General features: G+C 42.5%; 1 protein-coding gene across 1 annotated transcript in view; it reads right to left on the reverse strand.

The window, feature by feature from the left end:
* Positions 1–925: 925 nt before the first annotated feature.
* The window catches only part of COL4A1 (collagen type IV alpha 1 chain), a 147,543-nt gene continuing 124,144 nt past the window's right edge, over positions 926–24,324 (reverse strand). Inside the window, exons 41-53 of the mRNA XM_069970761.1 lie at positions 15,936–16,034; positions 12,510–12,560; positions 10,834–11,019; positions 8,474–8,607; positions 8,322–8,394; positions 6,619–6,690; positions 5,589–5,717; positions 5,404–5,502; positions 5,104–5,316; positions 3,808–3,985; positions 3,176–3,290; positions 2,908–3,080; positions 926–2,305 (exon numbers count right to left, since the gene is read on the reverse strand). Coding sequence (XP_069826862.1) covers positions 2,224–2,305; positions 2,908–3,080; positions 3,176–3,290; positions 3,808–3,985; positions 5,104–5,316; positions 5,404–5,502; positions 5,589–5,717; positions 6,619–6,690; positions 8,322–8,394; positions 8,474–8,607; positions 10,834–11,019; positions 12,510–12,560; positions 15,936–16,034 — 1,604 coding nt within the window. The 3' untranslated portion in view covers positions 926–2,223. The remainder of the gene's footprint in view (positions 2,306–2,907; positions 3,081–3,175; positions 3,291–3,807; positions 3,986–5,103; positions 5,317–5,403; positions 5,503–5,588; positions 5,718–6,618; positions 6,691–8,321; positions 8,395–8,473; positions 8,608–10,833; positions 11,020–12,509; positions 12,561–15,935; positions 16,035–24,324) is intronic.

Raw genomic sequence — 24,324 nt, forward strand, 5'->3', positions numbered from 1 at the left:
GAACAGAACACATTTTCAAAATGTATTACTGTAAGAGAGAATCTAACAATGAGCTACATTAAAGGGGTACTTCAGAGGAAAATGACATCTATTGCTTCCAGAAATAATCTATTTCTTTCTAGTCTGACACAGTGCTCTCTGCTGCCACCTCTGTCCGTGAAAGGAAGTGTCCAGAGCAGTGGCAAATCTGCATAGAAAAAAAACTCTCTTGAATTGGACAGTTCCTGTTACAGACAACAGAAAGCTGGAAAGAATACTCTACTTCCTGCATGACATACACCAGCTGATAAGTACTGGAATACTTCTGATTTTTAAATAGAAGTAATTTACAAATCTGTATAACTTTTTACAAATCTGTATAACTTTCTGAAACCAGTTGATTTGAAAAAGATACATCTTCTCCAAAATATCCCCTTTAAAGTTTATGGAAAAATAGGCACCTGTGCACAAGAATAGAGATTATTTCACAATGTGTGCACAGATTGACATTGTTCAATAGACTTTAATGTGTCACATTATTAGATTTAAAATATCAAATCGTTTGCTTACCTCTTTTACTGGCTTTTTTATTATATATGTAACTTATACTTAACTAATGTCTGTTCCAGTAACACATTTTGAAATATTGTATATGTTTTGTGCATCCACAATTCTGCTGCACAGTCAGCAATGTAGGGAGATTTTGAGTTTTAGCTTTTTTCCATTTAGTAAGCCAATTAATATATATTTTTTTTACGTGGAAAAGTATACAGAGTATTTAAAGTATAAGTAAAGAATGGGGATAAATTATTAGTGGCTTTGCAACAGGATTTTCTCATTTAAAAGTCACAAATATTGCAATATCTGCACAAAGATGTATGACTTTTCACTCCAAATGCAAATTGTAATGCAAATTTAGGCCTGCTCATAGCAGGCTTAGACTTCATTCTCAGGTTTTTAAAACTGCGACTATTAATAAATTTGAAGCATTTTACTCTGACAGCTTGAAAAAGTGTGAAACACCAACTAGTCGTAATAAATCTTCCCATATGATGATTTGAGGTTATTATGGTCAGATAATATGTAATTATAAAAATAAATGGGAACCTATTATCACTGTAACAAATCTTCTGTAATATGTACATGTAAATGATCAGCTTATACCAAACATGTAGATATCCATAATGGTTTGACTGATGTTCAGAATCTGTGCTTGTGCACCCAGCCATAATTTGCCTCTCCATTGTTAACATCTTAAATCCCCTATAATAAACATACAACATTTTGCATGGCATTCCTATGTAAAAATGCAAGTGGTAGAATTATTTTGTAAACAATGCGGCCACAAAATACAGCAGGGAGCTGGTATCATACATTATACATTATATATATATATATATTTATAAAAAATGTACATATCAATTAACAAAATTAGTATATACTATTTTGCTGACATAAGTTACTAAATTATAAATTCAGTGCTGGCAATGTGTATGTTTTATTTTATGCAAGTACTGTATTGAGAGTTCTGCCTGTATCCTACGAATGAATGATAATAGGTTTTATATTCCAGATATTGTGCTGAATGCAATAGGGAAACAGAAATGCAACATTGAAACAACTGTAATTCAGCTTCATGTAAAAGTAATATTCCACTGCTGAAGCTGATTCCTCTGCGAACCTGCATTATCAACTATTGTGTTATGTTCTCTTCAGCTGTGGTACAATAACTAATGGAACTTGGGTCATGTTGGAGCATTTTTCTGTCATTCATATTTCAGACATATTGTACTAAAAGGCCTCTTATGTTGTGTGCTGCTGGTTACAATGTCCCTAAGTTTTGCTTTGTACAGATAACGGATATTTATATACTTATCAAAAACATACAATGATTTTAACAAATATTTATATTACTTAAACAGAACCTAAAATATAGTACAAAAATAAGAGGAGTCAACAGCATAAGGCACTGTGTATCTCCTAGCACCTTATGAATTTAAGGAATCAGCTTCTGTTGCTGGAAAGTATCAGTGCATTATAACCATTATGGAATCTCAAAGTGCCATCTAGAATCTAGTCTTGTCTTTTCTTTTAAGAGAACAAGGACCATTAAGAACAGAGTTAGTTATGTAAGTTCCTATAATGCACTTTACTGTTTCTCTTGTACAATAGTGAGGTACATTCATATAGTATTTGGCTTCTTGTATAACACAAATAGCACCATGTGTTGTAAAAGTTTGGTCTTTAAGTCTGCCTCATGCATACTTGACAACGACTAACATGGGTACGGAGATCTCCAGCTTTAAGAGTTGATGGAGTGGGTTTTCTGTGAAAATAAAAAATTATAATAAATTAGTCCATATAAGTTATCATTGTATCATTGTATCAGTGTATTAATGGGAGGGGGGATTTTGTCCACACTAGTCAAATGTGTTAAAATATTTATATAGTTCATATAATCATATACAAGTCTAAACATTTGCATAAAAGAATGTCTCTGCATAGATAGATTTGTGCAATAATTTTAACACTTGCACACTTTTCACATGCTTTCATAAATCTCCAGTCCATGTGCAAAATTTAGCATTCAGAGAACAAATCTTAGTAAACTTTGCACAATTTCGTGCTTTTTGGGGGGCTAACAGCTTGCCTAGAAAACGTAGCCAGGGTCTAACTGGAAAGCGCACACTAAAACTTAAACAACTTCCCCACAACACCTTCTAAGAGTTCTAACAGCCGGTGTAAAATAGCACATAAACCTTGATAAATGTTCCTTAAAAATGTACGCGTGTGCAAAAAAAACCAAGTTAGCCAAAATAATAGTGCAAAGAGAAGTGCTTAGCTCAGTGCTTCTCCCAACCTATTCTAAAGATCGGTGAGGGTCTGAGCACTCCGACAACAAATGATAAAAACCAATTGCCAACTTACTTGAACATTTCATTCCTCTCTACTGTAGCAAGCCAGAAGCTGTAAGTATTGGCATAATAGTTGCAGGTTCCTCGTCCATGGCACTCAATGAAAGGTACACTGCGGAATTCTTCTAAACAAGACCCTGGTGATGCCAAAGCTTGGCCGGAGCCTTCAGCACCAGCACTAGTTTGCTAGAATCATGGATAAAGCATACATTGGAAAGATGAATTCATATTTAGCATACACATGGTGTGAAATCTTCGAAAAACACCCCAAAAGTACTCACCATAACAAATGAATATCCAATCCACAATGAAATCCATCCATCTGGACATGTGGGTATCTGAATTGTTTGACTATGTACTGCCATTACCATAGCTGGGGCCTCGCACACACTGCACCTATTAAAATTATCATTGGTACTGATTATCTTCAGTAAAGTAAAATAAACTTGGTAAAACAGACTTTTTAGTTTTGCAATGTATGAAACCAGTCATGACTAAAGAACAGAGCTAATCATTTAGCAAAGAGCTGCCAGATCTGGATCCTACATGGTCTCTTACAGGATAACTGAATAGCCAGGTCACTGTAAGGCTATGTTTCCACGATTTTAGCATGAAATGACGAACTCTATTGATAAATACTGCTGAAAATAATGATAATGAACATTATTTAGTTCCATCGTTATGATAAGACGTCCCCCTTTTGCCTTTTAAATGACAGCCCGTTCCCGTAGTGGGAAAATAGCGTAAGACTGTTATCAAGAAGGTTGAAAAGAAACTGTAGAAAGTAACATGTTTATCCATATCTACATACAAATCTAACAAAATCACAAATGGTCGGTTTAATTTTTGTGTTTCTTAATAAAAATGACTATACCATAAAATTAAAAACTTTCAAACAGGTCAACTGGATTACCTGCTGATGAATGGCTGGATACTCTCTCCAGTTACTGGAGCCATGCTCATTGGCATAGGCTCAGGAGTGGACAACCAGTAGGAATAATCATTCCTTGAAGCAAAGTTGCATACATTATTAATATTGCAGAATAGGAAAGGCATTGTACTGAATTTACGGAGACAGCTTCCTGCAGCACCTATAATGAAAACAATAATATGGGTAATCCATAGTAAGGCCAGGTTCACACAACCTAAGTTTTGAATTAATCATGGTTGTTGTTGCTGATGCGCAACAACGGCCGTGATTAATTCAAAACTTACGTGCATTGCAGGCTTAGGGGATCCCAGCCGGAGTGTATACACATAATATACACTCCGTCCGGGATCCCTAGCAGCCGAATTAAAAAATGACATGTCAGTTTTGAAACAGCACAGCCGGTGTTTTACGCCATGTGAACATGGACTGAATCTACAATTTTGGCATAATTAGTAATATTTACACAGAGGATATATTTCAAGTGTCAATGTTAGACTATGTTCACACATTGTTTTTTTCAGTAAAGAACAGACGCTGATTGCAATGGAATCAGCGTCCGTTTTTTACTGTAGGGGCAGCATTGCATTGAAATCAATGCAATGCTGCCGGCTGTGTTCACACAGCGTTATGTTAACGCCCGTTCTTTAGAACAGGTGTTAAAATAATGTACCTGCTAGAGATGAGCTAACCTCGAGCATGCTCGAGTCCATCCGAACCCGATCGTTCGGCATTTGAGCAGCGGTGGCTGCTGAAGTTGCATAAAGCTCTAAGGTTGTCTGGAAAACATGGATACAGCCAATGACTATATCCATGTTTTCCACATAGCCTTAGGGCTTTATCCAACTTCAGTAGCCACCGCTAATCAAATGCCGAAAGATCAGGTTTGTATGGACTCGAGCATGCCCGAGGTTCACTGATCTCTAGTACTTGCCTATTATTTCCAGATGCTGTCCCCTGAACAGCATCCAGAAATAACAGCTGTTCCCACAATGTTAAGTGTGACGGTGGACGCACATTACATTAAAGTGAATGGCTAATTGATTTGCAGGCACACCCAACGTTTCCGGTAAATCAGTAATAATAAGAGAACGTTCCTGCAGCCAATAACTCTGTACTTCCTGACTGCAGCCCGGCGGACGGCAGTTTATCAGCGTCCGTTTCTATGTAACGGACGCCGTTAAACCAAGTGTGAATAAAGCCTTAGTATGACAAATAAGAAGCACAGAACATCATAAGACATTTATTGTAATAAAATACATTTTAAAATACATCTCTTACCAAGATCTTGTCCATGTGCTCTTTCATTTCCTTGTACATAGAGCAGTGAATAGCCAGTATAGACTGGAACTGTGCCAAAGGGACACTGCGGAACTTCAGTTGTTTGGCTGTGTCTTGTCACTAGGAACCCATGAGCCATAGAAGCTGAACCAGGTAAACCCATTGGACCAGGTAAGCCATCAGAACCTGGTGGACCTGTATAGCCTCTTGGACCTAGAATTTGAAAGGCATCAATAAAAAAAATCTTTATGCATGTAATTATTTTTAGTGATTGTTAAATATAATCATAGAGTAACATACCAGTTGGGCCAACGGGACCCAATTCTCCTTTCTGCCCAGGGATACCATTAATTCCTGGCACCCCACTCGGGCCAGGCAGACCAACTGCACCAACTGGACCTACAGAAATTTAGGTGAAATTTTTATATGCAAATTCTAGTATTTTATTTGCATTTATATTGATTTGATTACGTCAATACACTAACCCTGATCTCCTTTAGGGCCTGGGAAACCAGGAAAACCTTTTGGACCAGAAGGACCAGGAAGTCCTGGAGGGCCAGGGTCTCCTTTGAATATCTGGAACAGACCTGGAGGTCCTGGAGCACCTTGTGATCCTAAGGAGAACATACAAAGATTCAGCACATATTATGCAATGTAGTATTGTTTAATAGCAGATAAATACAGCAATATGAAACTATTTATAAGAGGTAGGGACATTTCCAGGGAATGAGTACTGAGGGCACAAAATGGTATGGGTTAAAATAAAATACAAATAAAAAATATTCACTTTCACTATGGGGAATAGCATAAAAAGCTCATCACAGAAGCAGAGAGAAGAGGGACCAGGGGACTAGACAAAAGCAAATAGGAACTGGGGGGACAGCAAGACACCAGGGCTAAGTATGTATGGGTTATATATATATATATATATATATATATATATATATATATATATATATATATATATATATATATATATATATATATATATATGTCACTGTGTTTGAATAATATGAATTTACTCTGGGTTACCCAGCACTACAAAAACATGGCACTTTCTTCCAGAGACAACACCACTCTTGTCTCCAGTTTGGGGACAGGTTCTGTAACTTTGTTCCATTGAAGTGAATAGAACTTAATTGCAAACCACACCCGAACTTGAGACGAGAGGTGCTGTCTCTGGAAGAAAATGGCCATGCTTTTGTAGAGCTGGATAACCCCTTTAACACAGCACACTGCATGTTCAGTTGTCAACTGTTACGTCTATACAAGATTAAGATGCATTTACACCCAAGGTTTGTTTGTATTCAAGAGTACCATGAAGCATGCAAAGAAGCTGAAAACAGAAGAGTTTTACTTAGGACAATTTGCAGCTGCTTTTAATCTGAAAAAAAAAGCCATTTATGCTTTACTGATCCCTTATAAAGAGAACCGATATCACTGGCACAGATACAACCTTTAGTGGCTTTTGACTTGTAGATTCATCTTATTCATGCATTATATGTATTTACCAACCTTTTGGCCCAGGCTGTCCTATGTCTCCCTCTTGTCCTTTCTCACCTATAGGACCTAATGCACCTTTGTACCCTAAAATGGAACAAATACACACATACTTAGTAGCGATATGCGTACAGAGACTGTGAATTACATTTTACATTAAAAGCTTAGGCTGGGTTCACAATGCGTTTTTGCAGTCAGTTTTTTTAATCCGTTGTATGCAAAAAAATAAAAACAGATGAAAAAATGGATGTATTTGTCTGCATCCATTTTGATCTGTTTTTCCATTGACTTCCATTATAAAGGAAATCCATTATTATGCTTTGATTCCTTACACTGATCATAGCTTTCTTATAATTAAGATATGCAGATAGAGGATAGAGGATGCAGCAGGAAGCCTCCATTAGTCATTGCTCCACAAATCCCACACACAGACACGTGAGGCTTGTGGCCTACACATTAGGGCTATGTTTACACTACGTAAAACTATGGCCGTTGTTGCCGATGGCAACAACGGCCGTAGTTTTTGTGCAGCGGAACACAGCCTATTAAGCTATAGGATCCCGGCCGGAGTGTACACACATCGTATACGCTCCGGCCGGGATCCCATACGGGGCCGCAAAAAACTGACATGTCAGTTTTCTGCGGCCGAAATTCAGTGAATTCCGGCCGCAGAAAGACCTGTCAGTTCACACAGTGAAGCGAGCGGCTACGGACGCTTGCTTCACTGTGGGCTATGGTAAACTCTGATGCGGGCGCGCGCTGATGCGCCCGCATCAGAGCTCTGCGGACGTAAAGATCACCTGGCCGGTACTTAAGTACCGGCCGAGATGATCCGGCCAGAGACCGGCTGTTCCGTGACGGCTACCTACTGTGCAGACTCCATACATGGATCACCAATCTGACTGCTGAGAGGAAGGTACGAGACCTCCGGCAGACAGATAGAATGATCGGAACCCGATCCCGGGGTCCCGATCCGTCAGGGACAGGAGCACAGCTCCTGTCACTGGTGTAAGTGCTGCAGCCTGTCATTAGCAGTGAGGACCTGACTGCATATAGCAGCCGGTCCCCACGTGCTTTGAAGTGAGCTCAGCTCCTGAGCTCACTTCAAAGCATCGCCGGACTCCATGACGTATGGGTATGGCATGGGTCCTTAAGTGACAGGATTCCATGATGTACCTGTACGGCATGGGTCCTTAAGGGGTTAAACAAGGGTCACGAAGAGATTGACAGGCACCACTGTCTGTCAACACTTTTTCTGTGTTTACCCAATCATCAGAGGCCTTGAACCTCAACTGATAGCTCCACCAGATTTGAGAGAAAGAATAGTGCATTCTGCAGCTGTATTGTTCACATTAAAATGAGAGACACATGGATGGAGTCCATTATAATGCAATAGTGTCTATCAGAAAGGGTCAAACTACATGTGTTACTTTCACATTGGCCCACTATGCCATACATATCTAGGATCTGAATAACACTTTAAGCCTAATTAAAATATTGTTTTTTTTTGTTTGTTTTTTTTTGTTGTTTTTTTTTTTTTTAAAGCTTTGAGTCAAAAAACAAAATGGTTATACATGAAATATAAACCGATCCATACATGTTGCAGGTAGAAAGTTAATGGTGCTTTATAATAATAATAATAAAAATAACGACAATTTATAATAATAAAACTAACGTTTTGATCTTTATATATTGATACAAAATCGTACTTAGCTTACCTGGAAATCCTGGCACTCCTTGAGGACCTATATTACCTTTATCTCCCTTTTGACCTGGAAAACCTGCATCTCCCTACAAATAAAAGAGAGCTTATTAATAAAATGCAAGCATAAATATTGAAAGCAACATTTAAAGTGGGATCATTACTTACAGGAAGACCCTGAATTCCAGGTTCACCCTTTACTCCCTGAAAACCAGCAGGTCCAGGCCAGCCTCTTTCACCTTTCTCTCCTTTGGCACCATCCTGACCTTTGACACCAGGGACACCCACAGGTCCGGGAGCACCTAAGACAACATAGTGTGTTACAAGAAACCTCAAGAGGATTTTTCACAATTTTAATTACAATGTTTAAAGCAAGAAAGGTTTGATCAGTTTACTAGCATCAATTGCCATCTCCAGCATGTTATGACATATTAAAAGCATCACTCGCTATAGTACAGACAATACTCTCGTTCTGAAACATTTTACAGAAATGTCTTTCCCCTAACAGTTTATGTAAAAGTTTTATTTAGTCAAGACAAGTTTATACAAGGTTTTCCTCAATCATTCAACAGATATAGGCTATATTCACACTATGCTCAGTAAGTACCGTAGTGATCACGGCCGTTGTTCATCACGGCCGTGATTACTACGGTACTTACGTAGTGCTGTTGCTGAGGGAATCCAGGCCGGAGTGTTTAAACATAGTATACCCTCCGGCCGGAATTCCTGGCGGCGCCGCAAGAAACTGACGTCAGTTTTCTGTGGCCGCTATTCAGTGAATAGCGGCTGTAGAAAACCCTGTCAGTTTACACAATGGAGCGTGCGGCTTAGCAGCGGGGAATTTTGAGCAACGGGCAATTCGGATGTGGTGGCAGTGAAGATCCTCCAGCTGTTACTGCAGTACCGGCCGGGATGATCTTCTCTGACACCAGCCGTTCCGTGACCTGGCAGGATCACGGAACGGCCGGTGTCATACAAAGTGGGAACATGGCCATACACAATCTGATTTACAAATTTACAATTACTCATCATACTGTACACTGCTATCAAGAGGACCTGACACTACTCCTGACATCTCTGCTTTGTCATACGCTTGTATTACCTATAAAATAACAATTCTGGAACTCTTTGTTATGCCCTTCTTCTATTATTCCTGCTAAAAATGTTTGCAAAATTGAAGACTGAGCATTACCAGTTGAGGGTAAAAACAATGAAATGCAAGTATTTCCTAAAACAGGCACACCAGAAGAGCTCACAAGTCCTCATTATTTTTATTAAATGCGTTTTTATTAGATTTCAATAAAGAACAATTATGAAATAAAATGCAGTTGGTAATAACAATGTTTCCATAAACAACAGTAGTATTTTTGTAGTATTTTAGGATCATTTAACCCCTTCGAGCTGCCGCTAGTTTTGGGCCTTAGGCTATGTTCTCACCTTAGGCTATGAGGTGAGAGGGTCTCACCTTAGGCTATGTTCACACTACGTAAGAGACCGGCCATTCCGTGACCCCGGCCGGGTCACGGAATGGCCGGCCTCTGGCCGGATCATCTCATCTACGTAAGTACTGGCCGGATGATCTTTCCGGCCGCAGAGCTCTGATGCGGGCGCATCAGCGCACGCCCACATCAGAGCTTCCCATAGCACACAGTGAAGCAAGCGGCCGGAGCCGCTCGCTTCACTGTGTGAACTCACAGGGCTTTCTGCGGCCGAAATTCACTGAATTCCGGGCGCAGAAAACTGATATGTCAGTTATTTACGGCCCCGTATGGGATCCCGGCCGCAGCGTATACGATGTGTGTACACTCCGTCCGGGATCCCACTGAAAGTAAGGCATTGTTGCCATCGGCAAAAACGGCCGTACTTTTACGTAGTGTGAACATAGGCGTAGTGTTAACATAGTTGTGTGATCATAGCCTTAGGCCATAAAAAATGGAAAATAGAAGTTTTCAGTGGTATATAATATAAACTGCTGTTTTCAGTGGTATATAATATAAACTGCTGATCACTGGTACCAGGACCACACAGGGTGTTCCCCAATCATTGTCTCCATGGGTCCCCCTGGGTTTTTGATAGATTTTTCTTCTCCATCACTGACTCTGTCTGTTCAGAGTGATGGCGGTGGCCATCTTGAATGTGATGACACCCAGGGAGGGTTAGTGACCGGGCCACTAGTAGGTTAATCCGGGAGGAGGGGGCAACACGTATTCATGGTGAGGGGAGATGAAAGTGTGCAGTGGGATCAGTGAGGGATCGGAGCAGCAGTATATTGGTGGCATCGGTGGAGACAAGGAGGTACAGTAGGTGTGTGTTATTTTTTTCACCACCTCCCCGGACATTATAAGGAAAGGGGTCCTGGCCACACAACCCCTGTAGCTCTGTTTGTTAAACAAAACAAAATCCTTGTGAACCAAGCCCATAACTACAAGTCCTCATTATCAATAAAAAATACATAAAGATGAGTTGTGCTAATTAAATGAAACATTCCTCCATCCATATAAGTTTACTTGAAATAATACATTTCTTACCTGGAAATCCAGGAGGACCAGGCTGTCCCCTGTCCCCTTTTGGACCTTCCATTGCAATTCCAGGGGGTCCAGGAAAACCAGGTGAGCCTTGTATGCCTTGATTTCCTGGGAACCCTTGATCACCCTTAATGCCAGGGAAGCCAGGGGCTCCAGGTGAGCCTGGTAAACCACCGTCACCTTTGACACCTATAAAGAAAAGTAACCAAACAGTAAAACATATTGGAGAGAATGATTATTCAATGCCTGCTTGAACCTTTCTTGTTCCCCCCTGTCCAGTTCCAATATATTTCTTTAAACTAATTCTCATATAGCAACATATTTAATACCTGCTTAAATGGCTGCATTTGTGGTATATATCAACTTTTTTCAACAATGTTACTGGCTACAAACTGTAATCTAAAGTAATGTTTTACTTTTTAGGCAAGTTTAAGATAAAACCTGTATTACTGCTGCAAATCTTGGCCCTCAGAATGTTCTAAGTTCATGCCATTGGACATGTCGTTGGGCTATGATTTGCACCCATAATGATCACATCTGAACCAGTCCTAATATCACAAGCAAATCTTAACAATGTTTTTTCCATGACTGTCCCGTATTGAAAATAAAAGACTAGTTTTTAATCCACATCGGTGCTGAAAAAATTTGTTTGTGTAAGCAAAACCTTACCAACAAGTGTCATTAGGTTTTCTGGGAAGTAATATTCATGACCTATCCTAAGGATAGGCCATCAATATCAGGTTGGTGGGGGTCCAAGTCCATGCACTTTCACCTAATTAAAGCTAATTAAAGGGTGGTGGTCCTACGGCCTTCTCATGACTTAATACACCCCTAATACACAGAACGATTATCGTGCAAAAAATCATTATATCATTCGAATTTAAGCAATAATCATTTCATGTGAATGCATCTTTTGAGCTGAACCTAAAAACATTGTTAATCGTTCGCTGTAATTCCACAAGTGTTCTCTGTAATTCCACATTCCTTTGCTAATCGTTCACTAATCGTTCAGTGTAATTCTACATTGTTGTTCATTTGCTGGGATCAGCTGGAGTAAACGATCGCAGTAACGATTGTAAATAACAACTATTGTTCTGTGTAATATGGTGAATGATTTTAGGTAGGTCTCCCCCTCATATGTAGCAGACTGGTGGTGAACGTTTTTATTGTGGCTGCTCATCCGGGCTATCTCACTCCTTGGTCCCCGTTGGGCGACAAATGTATTGGACATAGTGCTGTCATATTGACTGTCTGTTCCAAATTAACAGTTATAAAGTTTAGGCTATGTTCACACTACGTATAAGTACGGCCTATGTTGCCATCGGCAACAACGGCCGTACTTTATGCGCCTGTGAATATAGCCTTATCTGCTTTGGGATCCCGTCCGCAGCATATACACATATACACGCTCCGGCCGGGATCCGTGAATGGAGCAGAGTTGTAATACTACGCACAATGTTAGGACAGGAATCGTGCTGGTTTTTTTTATAGAAAGCAGCTATGTTTTGTCTAATCCTAGATAACTGCTTTAAACCATGAGGGGATCACAGCAATCAAACTTAGATCTGCTGATTGAGCGTGGACCACCACTGATCTAATACTGTTGTTTGACCATCATATGGGACCAGCATCTAAAATTCCAGTCTTAATAGATTCTCCCTAGTCTTCAACACTCTTACCTTTCTCCCCACGTTCACCAGGATATCCCGGAATGCCTCTCCCAGATAAACCTTAAATTACAGAAATATGCTGAAATAAAGGTTTGTTTTCAAAACATCAATACTTTGTTATAAAAACTGTCAGCAAGGTCATTTAAATCCTCTAGTGAATAAAGGTAAGTTGACATAGCTCATTTGAGTATAAAGCTAATGTTTTTCTTTATAATTTGGATACTGTTAACAAGGTATAGCATTATTTTCTTTCACTTCAGTAAAAGTGTGTATGTAGACCAGTATGCAAGTGTGAGATAACAGTGTGTATTGCTCTAAATGTGAGAGTGTCAATTCTTTGGGCGGATGGCGGGTTGAGCTTGAGTCAATGGGACAGGCTGAACTTCAAGCGGAGTCCGCCGTGCAGCCTCCGCTTAAAGTTTCCACATGTGTTCAGTAGTGTGAACATACCCAGAAGCAGAAATCAGGAAATCTGTGAGTAGCTTTTGGAGCAAGAGCCATTTATAATACATAGTAGAGATGAGCGAACTGCTCGGACTTTTGGTCCGAAAGCAGTTCGCTCTCTCATCATGCCTTTGATCCTGTACGCATACTTGCGCTCACGGGAATATGTGGCCAGGATATTCCAGGGAATCCCTGTTGAATTACCTGGAATATCCTGGCCGCATATTCGAGGGAGCGCAAGTATCTGGCCGGGATCAAAGGCATGATGTGAGAGCGCCGATGCCGTCGGACCAAAAGTCCGACAGTCCGCTCATCTCTAATGCATAGTGAGGCCTGGTCACAAAGGTCATGAGACTGTGTATATAGGAAGGTCTGGCTGCAAGGGTAAGAGACTGTGTGGTTTGTTGTATTGTAAAGGACAGAAAGCAGAGTCAAACACTTTACATTTAGTTTAAACCGCACCTGAACCACCAAGTTCAGAGACAGTCAGTAGTGGAACAGAGTGTAGAAGAGGCCTAGTATACAGGGCTGTGGAGTCGGTAAGCCGCAGCTCCGACTCCAACTCTGACTCCAGAATTTTATCAGGACCGACTCCAACTCCGACTCAGACTCCTGCTCCTTCATAAATGGCCATTCATATACCAGGGGAGTTATTTATCACACTGGCTCAGCAGCTTCTCCCTAATGTCCTACATGATCTTAGGGTGACTTCTGAGTGAATAATGGAATACTGAATATAAAGCAGATTCTCCTGTGGGTGCCGTGAATGCAGCCAGTCTCTAGCCGCCATGTCCTGAAGTACTCAGAACTAGACTAGATGGAGCAGGTGGTCTTTTCCTGCTGACAGTTTTCTATGTTTCTAACTAAATATTCACCATAAACACTAGTAACAATGCCAGATACCTGTAATATAAAGGTCAGCCATGGTGATATACAGGGGGTCACACATAGTGATATAGAGGTCACACGGTGATATAGGTCACTCTGGGGGCATGCAATAGCACGCACACACACACACACAGCCTGCTGCACCATAGCATACACACACACACAGCCTGCTGCAGCCATAGCATACACACACACATACAGCCTGCTGCAGCTATAGCACACACACACACAGCCAGCTGCAGCCATAGCGCACACACAGCCTGCTGCAGCCATAGCACACACACACACAGCTTGCTGCAGCCATAGCGCACACACCACACACACACACACACGGCTTGCTGCGGCCATAGCATACACACATAGCCTGCTGCAGTCATAGCACACACACAGCCTGCTGCATCCAAAGTGCGCGCACACACACACACACACACACACACACACACAGCTGCAGCCATAGAATACTGAAGAAAAACACACAATCCCAGTGATAAAACACCACATTGAGGACAGAGGTTACTGCTACACTACTTATAGCTTCACCTCCTCCTCTATATTACACAGGATATCTTCATATTACACTGCTGCTCATATACAGTCATCCAGCATCCAGGAAGAGAACAGCACAGATCTCCCCCCACACAATGGACTCTTCCAGCTCAGAAACAAACTGCCAAATAGTGACCGACAACTTTTCCCCGACCACCCTTATTTAATAGAGCCAGTCCTTTATTACTGATATATTCCCCGACCACCCTCATCTAATAGGGCCAGTCCTTTATTACTGATATATTCCCTGACCACCCTTCTCTAATAGGGCCAGTGTCCTATTAGAATGTTGCTCATAATATATATTCATAAGCAAAACTTATAAAATTCATATCAAAATTCAATTCTACATTTTTTAAAGATTCTTTTAAAAGCTGGAGTCGAAGTCGGTACATTTTTTCCTGACTCCAACTCCGACTCCAGCCAAAACTAGCTCTGACTCCGACTCCAGCCAAAACTAGCTTCGACTCCGACTCCACAGCCCTGCTAGTATAACATGGTTTGATGGGTGGTGCAAGCAGTCGGGATGGAAAAGTTAAAGTGGAACTATCATTTCAGGCGATTCACTGCCCTATGTACGTATATGAGGAGCAGAACTATATCTGGCCTTTCTACCACTAGTTTATGCCATGTACTGTATCAGTACAGTAGCACAAAGATTTAAACTGTTTCAGAGCTCCCAACATCATAATGAATGCTGATGCCAGGAGATCAGCATTCTTTGCCACAGTATACTATCCATGCGCGGAATACCCCCTTACATGTGAATCCAGCATTTTCTCTGGCCAGAAAGACTGCACATTGCACAGGCTGATTATCTGCTCTTCCAGCTCACTTATGCCCCTAGGCCGCTCCCCCCTTCCATAAGCTATAATAAGCAATGCAAGCCCGTCTTCACTTTGCTTCTCTCTGCTGTAGATGGCTTTCCCTTAATAATGAATAAATAAGAAGTGAGGGTATGGGAGCAAACAGAATTGTAAGTACAGAAGGAAGCTCTTTTCTCTATATTTTTTTAACTAATTCAGTAACAGGCGCTGCCTATGTTGGAAGTCCCGCCAACCTGTCAGCACTCCGTCAACTGCAGAGCACTGACAGTTGGATGGGACTTTCGCATGCTGCCTGTAATGGAAGAGAGACGAGAACAGCACATACTGGTAGAGTTGCAGCAATGGAGGAGCATTTAGGAGGTGAGTTTTTTTGTTTTTTTCCATTATTTGATGTGGGCGGTTTGGAAGGCCGTAGGCCTACATTATACTTATGGCAGCTAAGCCACTGGGCTTAATGATTTGTTGGCCAACAGCATAAGTGGTAATAGATATTTATGGCAACAACCTTTTTACTATTAATACAAAAATCCAATACAAACATGCAAATGTATTTGGAAATTGCTAGAGATATGTGCCATAAAAAAGAACAAAAAACATAATTTTTACTGTATTTAAATTCTTAATAAATTTGTCACAGATTTTAATCCATTATTTAATATTAATCGTGATAAGAATAAAATAAATAAAATACATTTTATAACAATTTAAAAAAATATTTAGCTTTACTTACCTGGTTCACCCTTCTCACCAGGTGTTCCTGGGATCCCATCATAGCCAGGTTCTCCTTTTTCTCCAGTTGCACCAGGAGGGCCCTGAATGCCATGTTCACCTTAACATTTACAACAAAAAAAGAAAGAAATTTCAGTGTCGTGTTTAGCTCACAACCAAATAAATGCATGTGAACAGTATTCAATTTACCAGCAAACACAAATTCAGTTGCTTTGTCAGGACAAAGTTCCCTTGTGATAATACAGACTTAGGCCATGTTTACACAACGTATGTTTAGCATAAATCACAGCCGTTGTTGCAATTTGCAACAATGGCCATGACTTATGCTAAACATACGTTGTATTTGAATTAATGGAATCCCAGCTGGAGCTTATACACATAGGGGGACATTTATAAAGTCTGTTTTTTACGCTGGGCTAACAAATGTTCCCGCAGCTCCGGAGCTCAGGAGATTTATGTAGAGGCGCATTGGGGCAGATGCGAACCACATATTCGCAAAATTACCCTTTGCGAATATTTTGACGCCAATCTGCGCCAAAAAAAGGCATATTCGCCTTTTCATACATGTCCTCCATAGTATATGCTACAAAAAACGGACAAGTTGCACGCTCCATTGTGTGCAGTGGTGAATTAGGATGCGGGCGCACACGAATTCACCAAAAATGAAGATCATCCGGCTGGTACTGCAGTTCCTTGCAGTATCTGCATGATCTTCAGTAACACCGTCCATTTTGTGACCCGTCCGGGTCACAGAAAGGCCGGTGTTATATGCAGTGGGAACATGGCCTTTTTCTCCAAAATATGTCTAAATGGTGTTCTAATGTTCTCATATTGCACATACAGGATATATATCATCATGAAGATCAAATAACTGATTTGAGAATGAACCATTAAAGATGGATTCCCACAATTTATTTTTTACTCATTATACAGCTAGTCAGCTATATATAATTCCGCTAGTATTACCTATTTTAGTTGTTCCCTGATCTGGAAATTCCCTAAGTCCTATTTTCAATTAGGTCATGTGATCTCATGGTGACCCCCTGTTAACTGCATGTGTTTCTGTACTCTCACTTTGGTCACCATCTTTGCCAGGACTTCGTATATTATCAAGTTTCAAGGACTTATGGATGATAGTTCACTGTCCCTGACTGTATGTACACTTACAGTCTCTTAGCTAATTTAAAGCATAACTGTAATTTAAGTAGTTAAAAAATGAAATTCAAATAAAAAGCCTACGTGTTAAAAATAGCCATAAACTGCATTGATAGCTTGTGCGCTTGCTGAGATATCACTAGTTGTTTGGCTCAGAAGAATAAATTAATTTTTCTTCTGGCTGAGAGAAAGTGGGCGTAGCCTATCCCTCATCTTCCTGGCTGGGTCCCTCCTTTCACTGACCAGTACCTTAGCAGATGGTATTACACACAGTGGGATCAGATAGAGCCCCAGCATACAGTATCAGGCTGGGCTCACACTACATATATTTCAGTCAGTATTGTGGTCCTCATATTGCAACCAAAACCAGGAGTGGATTAAAAACACAAAAAGGCTCCCTCATACAGTACATAGGAGTCATGGCTGGCATGTTCCCCTGGGTGAAGCACTGGGTACTTGTCCCTCCATCCAGCTCCTCCCCTGAGCTGTTCCTCACACACAACATCCTCAGCTCTGCTAAGTCACCTCTGTGAGGGGAGGAGGGAGAACGTGCTGCTAGGAGGTGGGGGAGGAGGTTTTGTTTCTGTCTGTGTCAGGGCTGTTATCTAATGCTGCTGTCAGAGTCTGTACACTCAGGACGGATCTCCAGGGAGGGGCGTGTCCAGCAGGAATGCAGAAATAACTCAGAGGCAAACACAGCTCTGAGGGGACATTCAGCTTCATATATTTAAAAAACTGTTCATTTTAGCTTATTAGTGTATATTGCAGAAATTCTTGACCTAAGCTAACTAAAACTGAATGGTCAAAATATTTTATAGTTACGCTTTAACGATATATAGAGAAGAATATTAATACACTATCCTCTCAGCAGGCAGAGATGGCTTTGGCTCTAGCTGCCCAAGTAATCAAACTGATAGCAGATTTGAAAGGGAGAGGATGTAATTTGCAATCTGAAAGTCAAGATGGTGGCTCATCAGAAGTCACATGACCCAGATGCAGTAATAAATTTATGTGGGTACAGCAGAGCTGCAATGGAACAGACGATGCAGAAGGTATAGTGGTGTGCATAATATGGGAACAAAAAAACAAAAAAGGCTATGGACTTTTGTATTTTTGGACTATGGACTTTTGTATGTTTTTTTCGCACCATAATAACTAAAAAGCAAGTACAGATATATATTATAATATATATATATATATATATATATATATATACACAGTGGTGCCTTGGATTACGAGCATAATTGGTTCCAGGACGGTGCTTGTAATCCAAATCCACTCTTAAACCAAAGCAAATTTTCCCATAAGAAATTATAGAAATGCAGACAATTGGTCCCACACCCCAAAATAATGATTTATTATTCTGAATAACATGTAGGACAGATGAAACAAACATTCAGAAACACATTCAGAAAGAATATGTGATATTATAAGTTACTGTACAGTAATGGAGAGGATGGGAAACACAAGGGCTGACGGAGACTGCAGGGAGTATGAAGGAATGAGCAGGGTATATGTGGGCACATACATGCAGCGCTCTCTGTCTGGGGAGAGAGAGGTTACAGCTATGGAGAGATTACCTCCACAGTCCTGTCCCCTGATGTAAGCCCCAGCCTGAAGTGGATCTGCTATGATTTGGAAGGTGAGTGAGACTTCCTGGGTAAGAGTACAGTGCTGTAGACCCCGCTATGAAGACCATACCCCTACCCCACTCGCGCTCCCACCCAGGACAGGGAGCTCTTAAACCAAAGCAATGCTCTTAAACCAAGTCACAATTTTGAAAAACTGTGAGCTCTTAAACCAAAACGCTCTTAAACCAAGTTACTCTTAAACCAAGGTACCACTATATATATATATATATTGTGGACATGTCACAGGTAAAGTGTTCGAGGGGAGGTACATCTCACCCAGGCTACTGCTTACGGTGAGATGGTAAATCCGGGAAAGATCTCTTACTCAGCAGTATTATGCTGCTGAGTTGTTCTTTACATTTTCCGGGCCGGATTTACTGGAATGGTGGGTAGGTTGGTAGTGGGACCTGCCATTCCCTTCCCCCCGATCCAGTTCGGTTGTTGCAATCAGGTGTGTCCTGATTAGCCTGCAACAACTTAAAAGCTCCACAGTGCTACAGGGGATTGCTCTCAGCCAGGGGTGAACAGCCTGCATGCTGTATCTCCTGGGAGCAACGAATACTGCCGCCGCTGGGGCCTATTCATACCCTGTGATACTGCCTACTGAAGAGTTAGACAGGAGACCTGTGTTAGTAAGTGCCCAGACGGGCAAGGACCTTTTTGTTTTTGGTTTGTTCTGAAAAGCATGGTATTGCTACATTTCTGTTGAGGACTGTTTACGCAGCTAATAAACACCCAGTTGTTTTTATAAGTCCAAGTTTGCTGTCTGAACTGTGTCCAAACACACCATCCCCCGGGAAGATCCCTACAATTGGTGGAGGATGCAGGCAAAACGGTTGCTAGGGGCAACGGTGTGCATCAACTTGGCTACAGCTGCTAATGTCCTGGGTGAAGGCTGCTGCTTCACTCCAAAAACAGCCAAGCAACATGGAGGAGATGATGAAGCAGTTAATGCAAGTGAGTTTGCAGCAACAACAGGCTCTGACAGACGCTAACCTGCGCCATGAACAGACAATGGCTGCACAACAGAGACTTATTGAGCACCTGATAGCAAAGCAAGAGGCGTCTGCAGGTGCTAATCCCCAGCTGGTGGCAGCAGCCGCGCCAGAGACTTTGTCTGTGAAAAGAGCCGTGCAGCGTGCGCTGCAAAAGATGACTGCTGATGATGATATTGAGGCCTACTTAACTGTCTTTGAGCGGGTGGCTGAGAGAGAGAAGTTACCCTCCACTGAGTGGGCAGAAGTGATTGCGCCTTATTTAACAGGCGAACCTCAAAAGGCCTATTATGACCTCAGTGAGCAAGAGGTCAAAGACTATCCTCGGCTAAAAGCAGAGATACTCGCCCGACTAGGAGTTACTGCTGCTGTCCGTGCCCGGAGGGTCCGCAACTGGAGCTACAGTCTGGACAAATCAGCGAGGTCCCAGATGTACGACCTGATCCATTTGGCAAGAAAGTGGTTGGAGCCAGACACCTCTACTCCTGCCCAGATCCTAGAGAGGGTCGTGATGGATCGCTACCTCCGTGCACTTCCTGCTGATCTACAACGCTGGGTAGGACAAGGTGACCCTAGGAGTGCCGACGAACTCGTCAGCCTTGTGGAGAGGTTCCAGGCGACCGAGGACTACCTCCGTGATGTTCCTGCAGCACCTTCACCTCCACGGAGTGCCAGATCTGTGCCATCGGCTGGTAAGAGACTTCCATCTATTGGGGGAGTGTGGAGGGGTGCTGATAGAGGGAAGAGCGCTCAGGAGGTGTCTCAAGGGCAAAAGACTGGTGATGGTCCCAGGTGGCTAAGTGGCCCTAAAAAGGACTCCTTGCCAAGGAGACCAGGCCCTATCCAGTGCTGGAGATGCCATGAGACGGGACATGTGTCTGCCCATTGCCCTCTTACCACTGAGCCCATGGAGTGTGACGCTAGCTGGCGTCAGTCGCTATTTGCGGAACCGTCTTTTGTTGCGGTCACTGGACTAGAGACTGAACCGCAAGTCTGCCACATTACTGTCAATAACTTCCCTGTTAAGGCGTTGCTGGACTCAGGAAGCCTTGTCACCTTGGTGCATGCCAGCCTGGTGACTGGGGACTTTGTGCCAAAAAGACATATGAGTGTGGTGTGCATACATGGCGATACAAAGGTTTACCCTATAGTACTGGCTAATGTCGGGACTGAACTAGGCGCTGTACAATATGAAGTGGGTGTGGTTAAAAACCTTATGCATAATGTGATATTGGGGCGTGATTTTCCATTGTTCTGGGCTCTATGGGGAAAACAACAATCCCCTGAAAGGAGTGAGGAGACCCCTAAGTCTATTGCATTACCCACGGTAAATGATAAAAATGTACAGGAGGAATATGATGCTTTTCCTTTGCAGGTCCTGGCTGGTGAGGAAGAGGCTCCTCCCACTGAGCAGAATGTTCCAGACTTAGAGGTGTCTAGGGATAATTTTGGTACTGCACAGTTGCAGGACCCCACTCTCAAAAATGCGAGAGAGCAGGTCACTGTTATGAATGGGGTACCTCAGGAACCAGAAGCTGAGAAAAAGTTTCCACATTTTTCTGTGACTAACGATCTCTACTATAGAGTCACTAAAATTAATGATGAGGTTGTGGAACAGCTTCTGGTGCCTAAGTCGTACCGGCGTCAGGTACTCGACATGGCCCATAATCATGTCCTTGGGGGCCACTTGGGGACCGATAAAACGCAGGAGAGAGTCCTCCAGAGGTTTTATTGGCCTGCGATTTATGCTGACATAAAAAAATACTGTGAGTCGTGCCCCACATGTCAGCTTAGCGCCCCAGTGTCGCATTTCCGCAGTCCGTTGGTTTCGCTCCCCATCATAGAGGTACCTTTTGACCGCATTGCAATGGACTTAGTGGGTCCCATTGTAAAGTCGGCAAGGGGACACCAGTACATTTTGGTGGTCTTAGACTACGCAACCCGCTATCCTGAGGCTGTCCCCTTAAGAAACACTGCATCCAAAACAATTGCGCGTGAATTGTTTTATATGTTTTCCAGGGTGGGGATCCGCAAGGAGATCTTGACCGACCAAGGTACCCCGTTTATGTCAAAGGTGATGAAGGATGTATGCAAACTGTTTAAAATCTCACACCTACGAACCTCTGTATATCATCCCCAGACAGATGGGTTAGTGGAGAGGTTTAATAAAACCCTAAAACATATGTTAAAGAAAGTGGTGGAAAAAGATGGTCGGGATTGGGATCACTTACTTCCTTACCTGATGTTTTCTATTAGGGAAGTACCCCAAGCGTCCACAGGGTTCTCTCCCTTCGAGTTGGTCTATGGTCGTCACCCTAGGGGTTTGTTGGATATAGCGAAAGAGACATGGGAAAGTGAGTCCACCCCATACAAGAGTGTTATTGAGCATGTAGCACAAATGCAGGACCGTATAGCCACTGTAATGCCCCTAGTAAGGGAACACCTCCAGAGGGCGCAAGAGAGCCAAAGCAGAATTTACAATCGTTCTGCAAGAATCAGGACATTTAGCCCAGGTGACCGGGTACTCATTCTTGTTCCCACTGTAGAAAGTAAATTCTTAGCAAAGTGGCAAGGTCCCTATGAAATTGTAGAAAAAATCAGTGAGGTAAACTACAAGGTACACCAACCAGGTAGAAGGAAGCCTTTTCAAGTTTATCACATAAACTTGATCAAACCCTGGAAAGACAGGGAATCCTTGGTGGCGACAAACTCTATTAATAATTTGTCACAACCAATCCCTCCGGTCAAGATTGGTGATACTCTATCAGTGTCACAGAAGCAGGAGACTAAAGAGTTTTTGCAGAAAAATAAAGACAGTTTTCTGACCTTCCAGGGCGTACGCATCTCATTCACCATCACATTGAAACTGAGCCTAGAAGCAGGGTAAACCTTAAGCCCTATAGGATACCAGAAGCACGGAGGGAGGCGGTGTCAGCTGAGGTAAAACGTATGCTTGACCTAGGAGTCATTGAGGTGTCCCAGAGCGAATGGTCCAGCCCGATTGTGCTAATCCCAAAGCCCAATGGAACTTGGAGGTTCTGTAATGATTTTAGAAAGTTAAATGAGATCTCCAAGTTCGATGCCTACTCCATGCCCAGGGTAGATGAGTTGATTGAAAGAATGGGTAATGCCAGGTACATAACCACCCTCGATCTCACAAAAGGCTACTGGCAGATCCCCCTCACTCCTGAGGCTAGAGAGAAGACTGCATTCTCCACCCCTGATGGGCTCTTCCAATATGTAGTGATGCCATTCGGGTTACATGGAGCCCCTGCCACTTTTCAGAGGTTGATGGACTTGATTCTGCGACCACATCGTGATTACTCCGCTGCCTACCTCGATGATGTGGTCATTTTTAGCCCTGATTGGGAAAGTCACCTCTGTAAAGTCCAGGCGGTGTTAGAGGCCATAAGTGATGCAGGGTTAACTATCAATGCAGAGAAGTGTGCACTAGCCTTAGAGGAGGCCAAATACTTGGGCTACATTATTGGGAGGGGGTTAATCAAACCACAGCTAAATAAAATCGAGGCAATACAGAATTGGCCTAAACCCCTCACAAAGAAACAGGTCAGAGCTTTCCTGGGTATTACGGGCTATTACCGTAGGTTTGTGCCAAACTTTGCCACAGTTGCAGCCCCGCTAACTGACCTGACAAAGGGAGGTAAGTCCGCAATGGTGACATGGACTCCAGAGGCCGAGAAGGCTTTTCAAAGCCTTAAATCTGCCTTGTGTCAACAACCTGTACTAGTTACCCCTGACTTTAGGCAAGAGTTTCTGGTCCAGACAGACGCCTCTAATACAGGGTTAGGCGCCGTTCTCTCACAGGTCGTGAATGGCGAGGAGCACCCGGTGATGTACTTAAGCAGGAAGCTATCCCCGGCCGAAAAAAACTACGCCATTGTGGAGCGAGAATGTCTGGCAGTGAAATGGGCCCTAGAGTCCCTGAGGTATTACTTGCTAGGCAGAAAGTTCAAGTTAGTGACCGACCATGCCCCCCTAACATGGATGAAGGTTAATAAAGAGAAAAATGCGAGGGTGACTAGATGGTTTCTGTCCCTCCAAAACTTTAATTTTACCGTGGAACACAGGCCAGGAAAGTTACAGGCAAATGCGGACGCCCTATCAAGGGTACACTGTCTGTGGGGACAAAATGCTCAGCCCTCCGGTCTGAAAAAGAGGGGGGGGATATGTGGACATGTCACAGGTAAAGTGTTCGAGGGGAGGTACATCTCACCCAGGCTACTGCTTACGGTGAGATGGTAAATCCGGGAAAGATCTCTTACTCAGCAGTATTATGCTGCTGAGTTGTTCTTTACATTTTCCGGGCCGGATTTACTGGAATGGTGGGTAGGTTGGTAGTGGGACCTGCCATTCCCTTCCCCCCGATCCAGTTCGGTTGTTGCAATCAGGTGTGTCCTGATTAGCCTGCAACAACTTAAAAGCTCCACAGTGCTACAGGGGATTGCTCTCAGCCAGGGGTGAACAGCCTGCATGCTGTATCTCCTGGGAGCAACGAATACTGCCGCCGCTGGGGCCTATTCATACCCTGTGATACTGCCTACTGAAGAGTTAGACAGGAGACCTGTGTTAGTAAGTGCCCAGACGGGCA

Source organism: Dendropsophus ebraccatus, chromosome 5 (genome assembly GCF_027789765.1).
Source record: "Dendropsophus ebraccatus isolate aDenEbr1 chromosome 5, aDenEbr1.pat, whole genome shotgun sequence".
NCBI classification, from domain to species: Eukaryota; Metazoa; Chordata; class Amphibia; order Anura; family Hylidae; genus Dendropsophus; species Dendropsophus ebraccatus.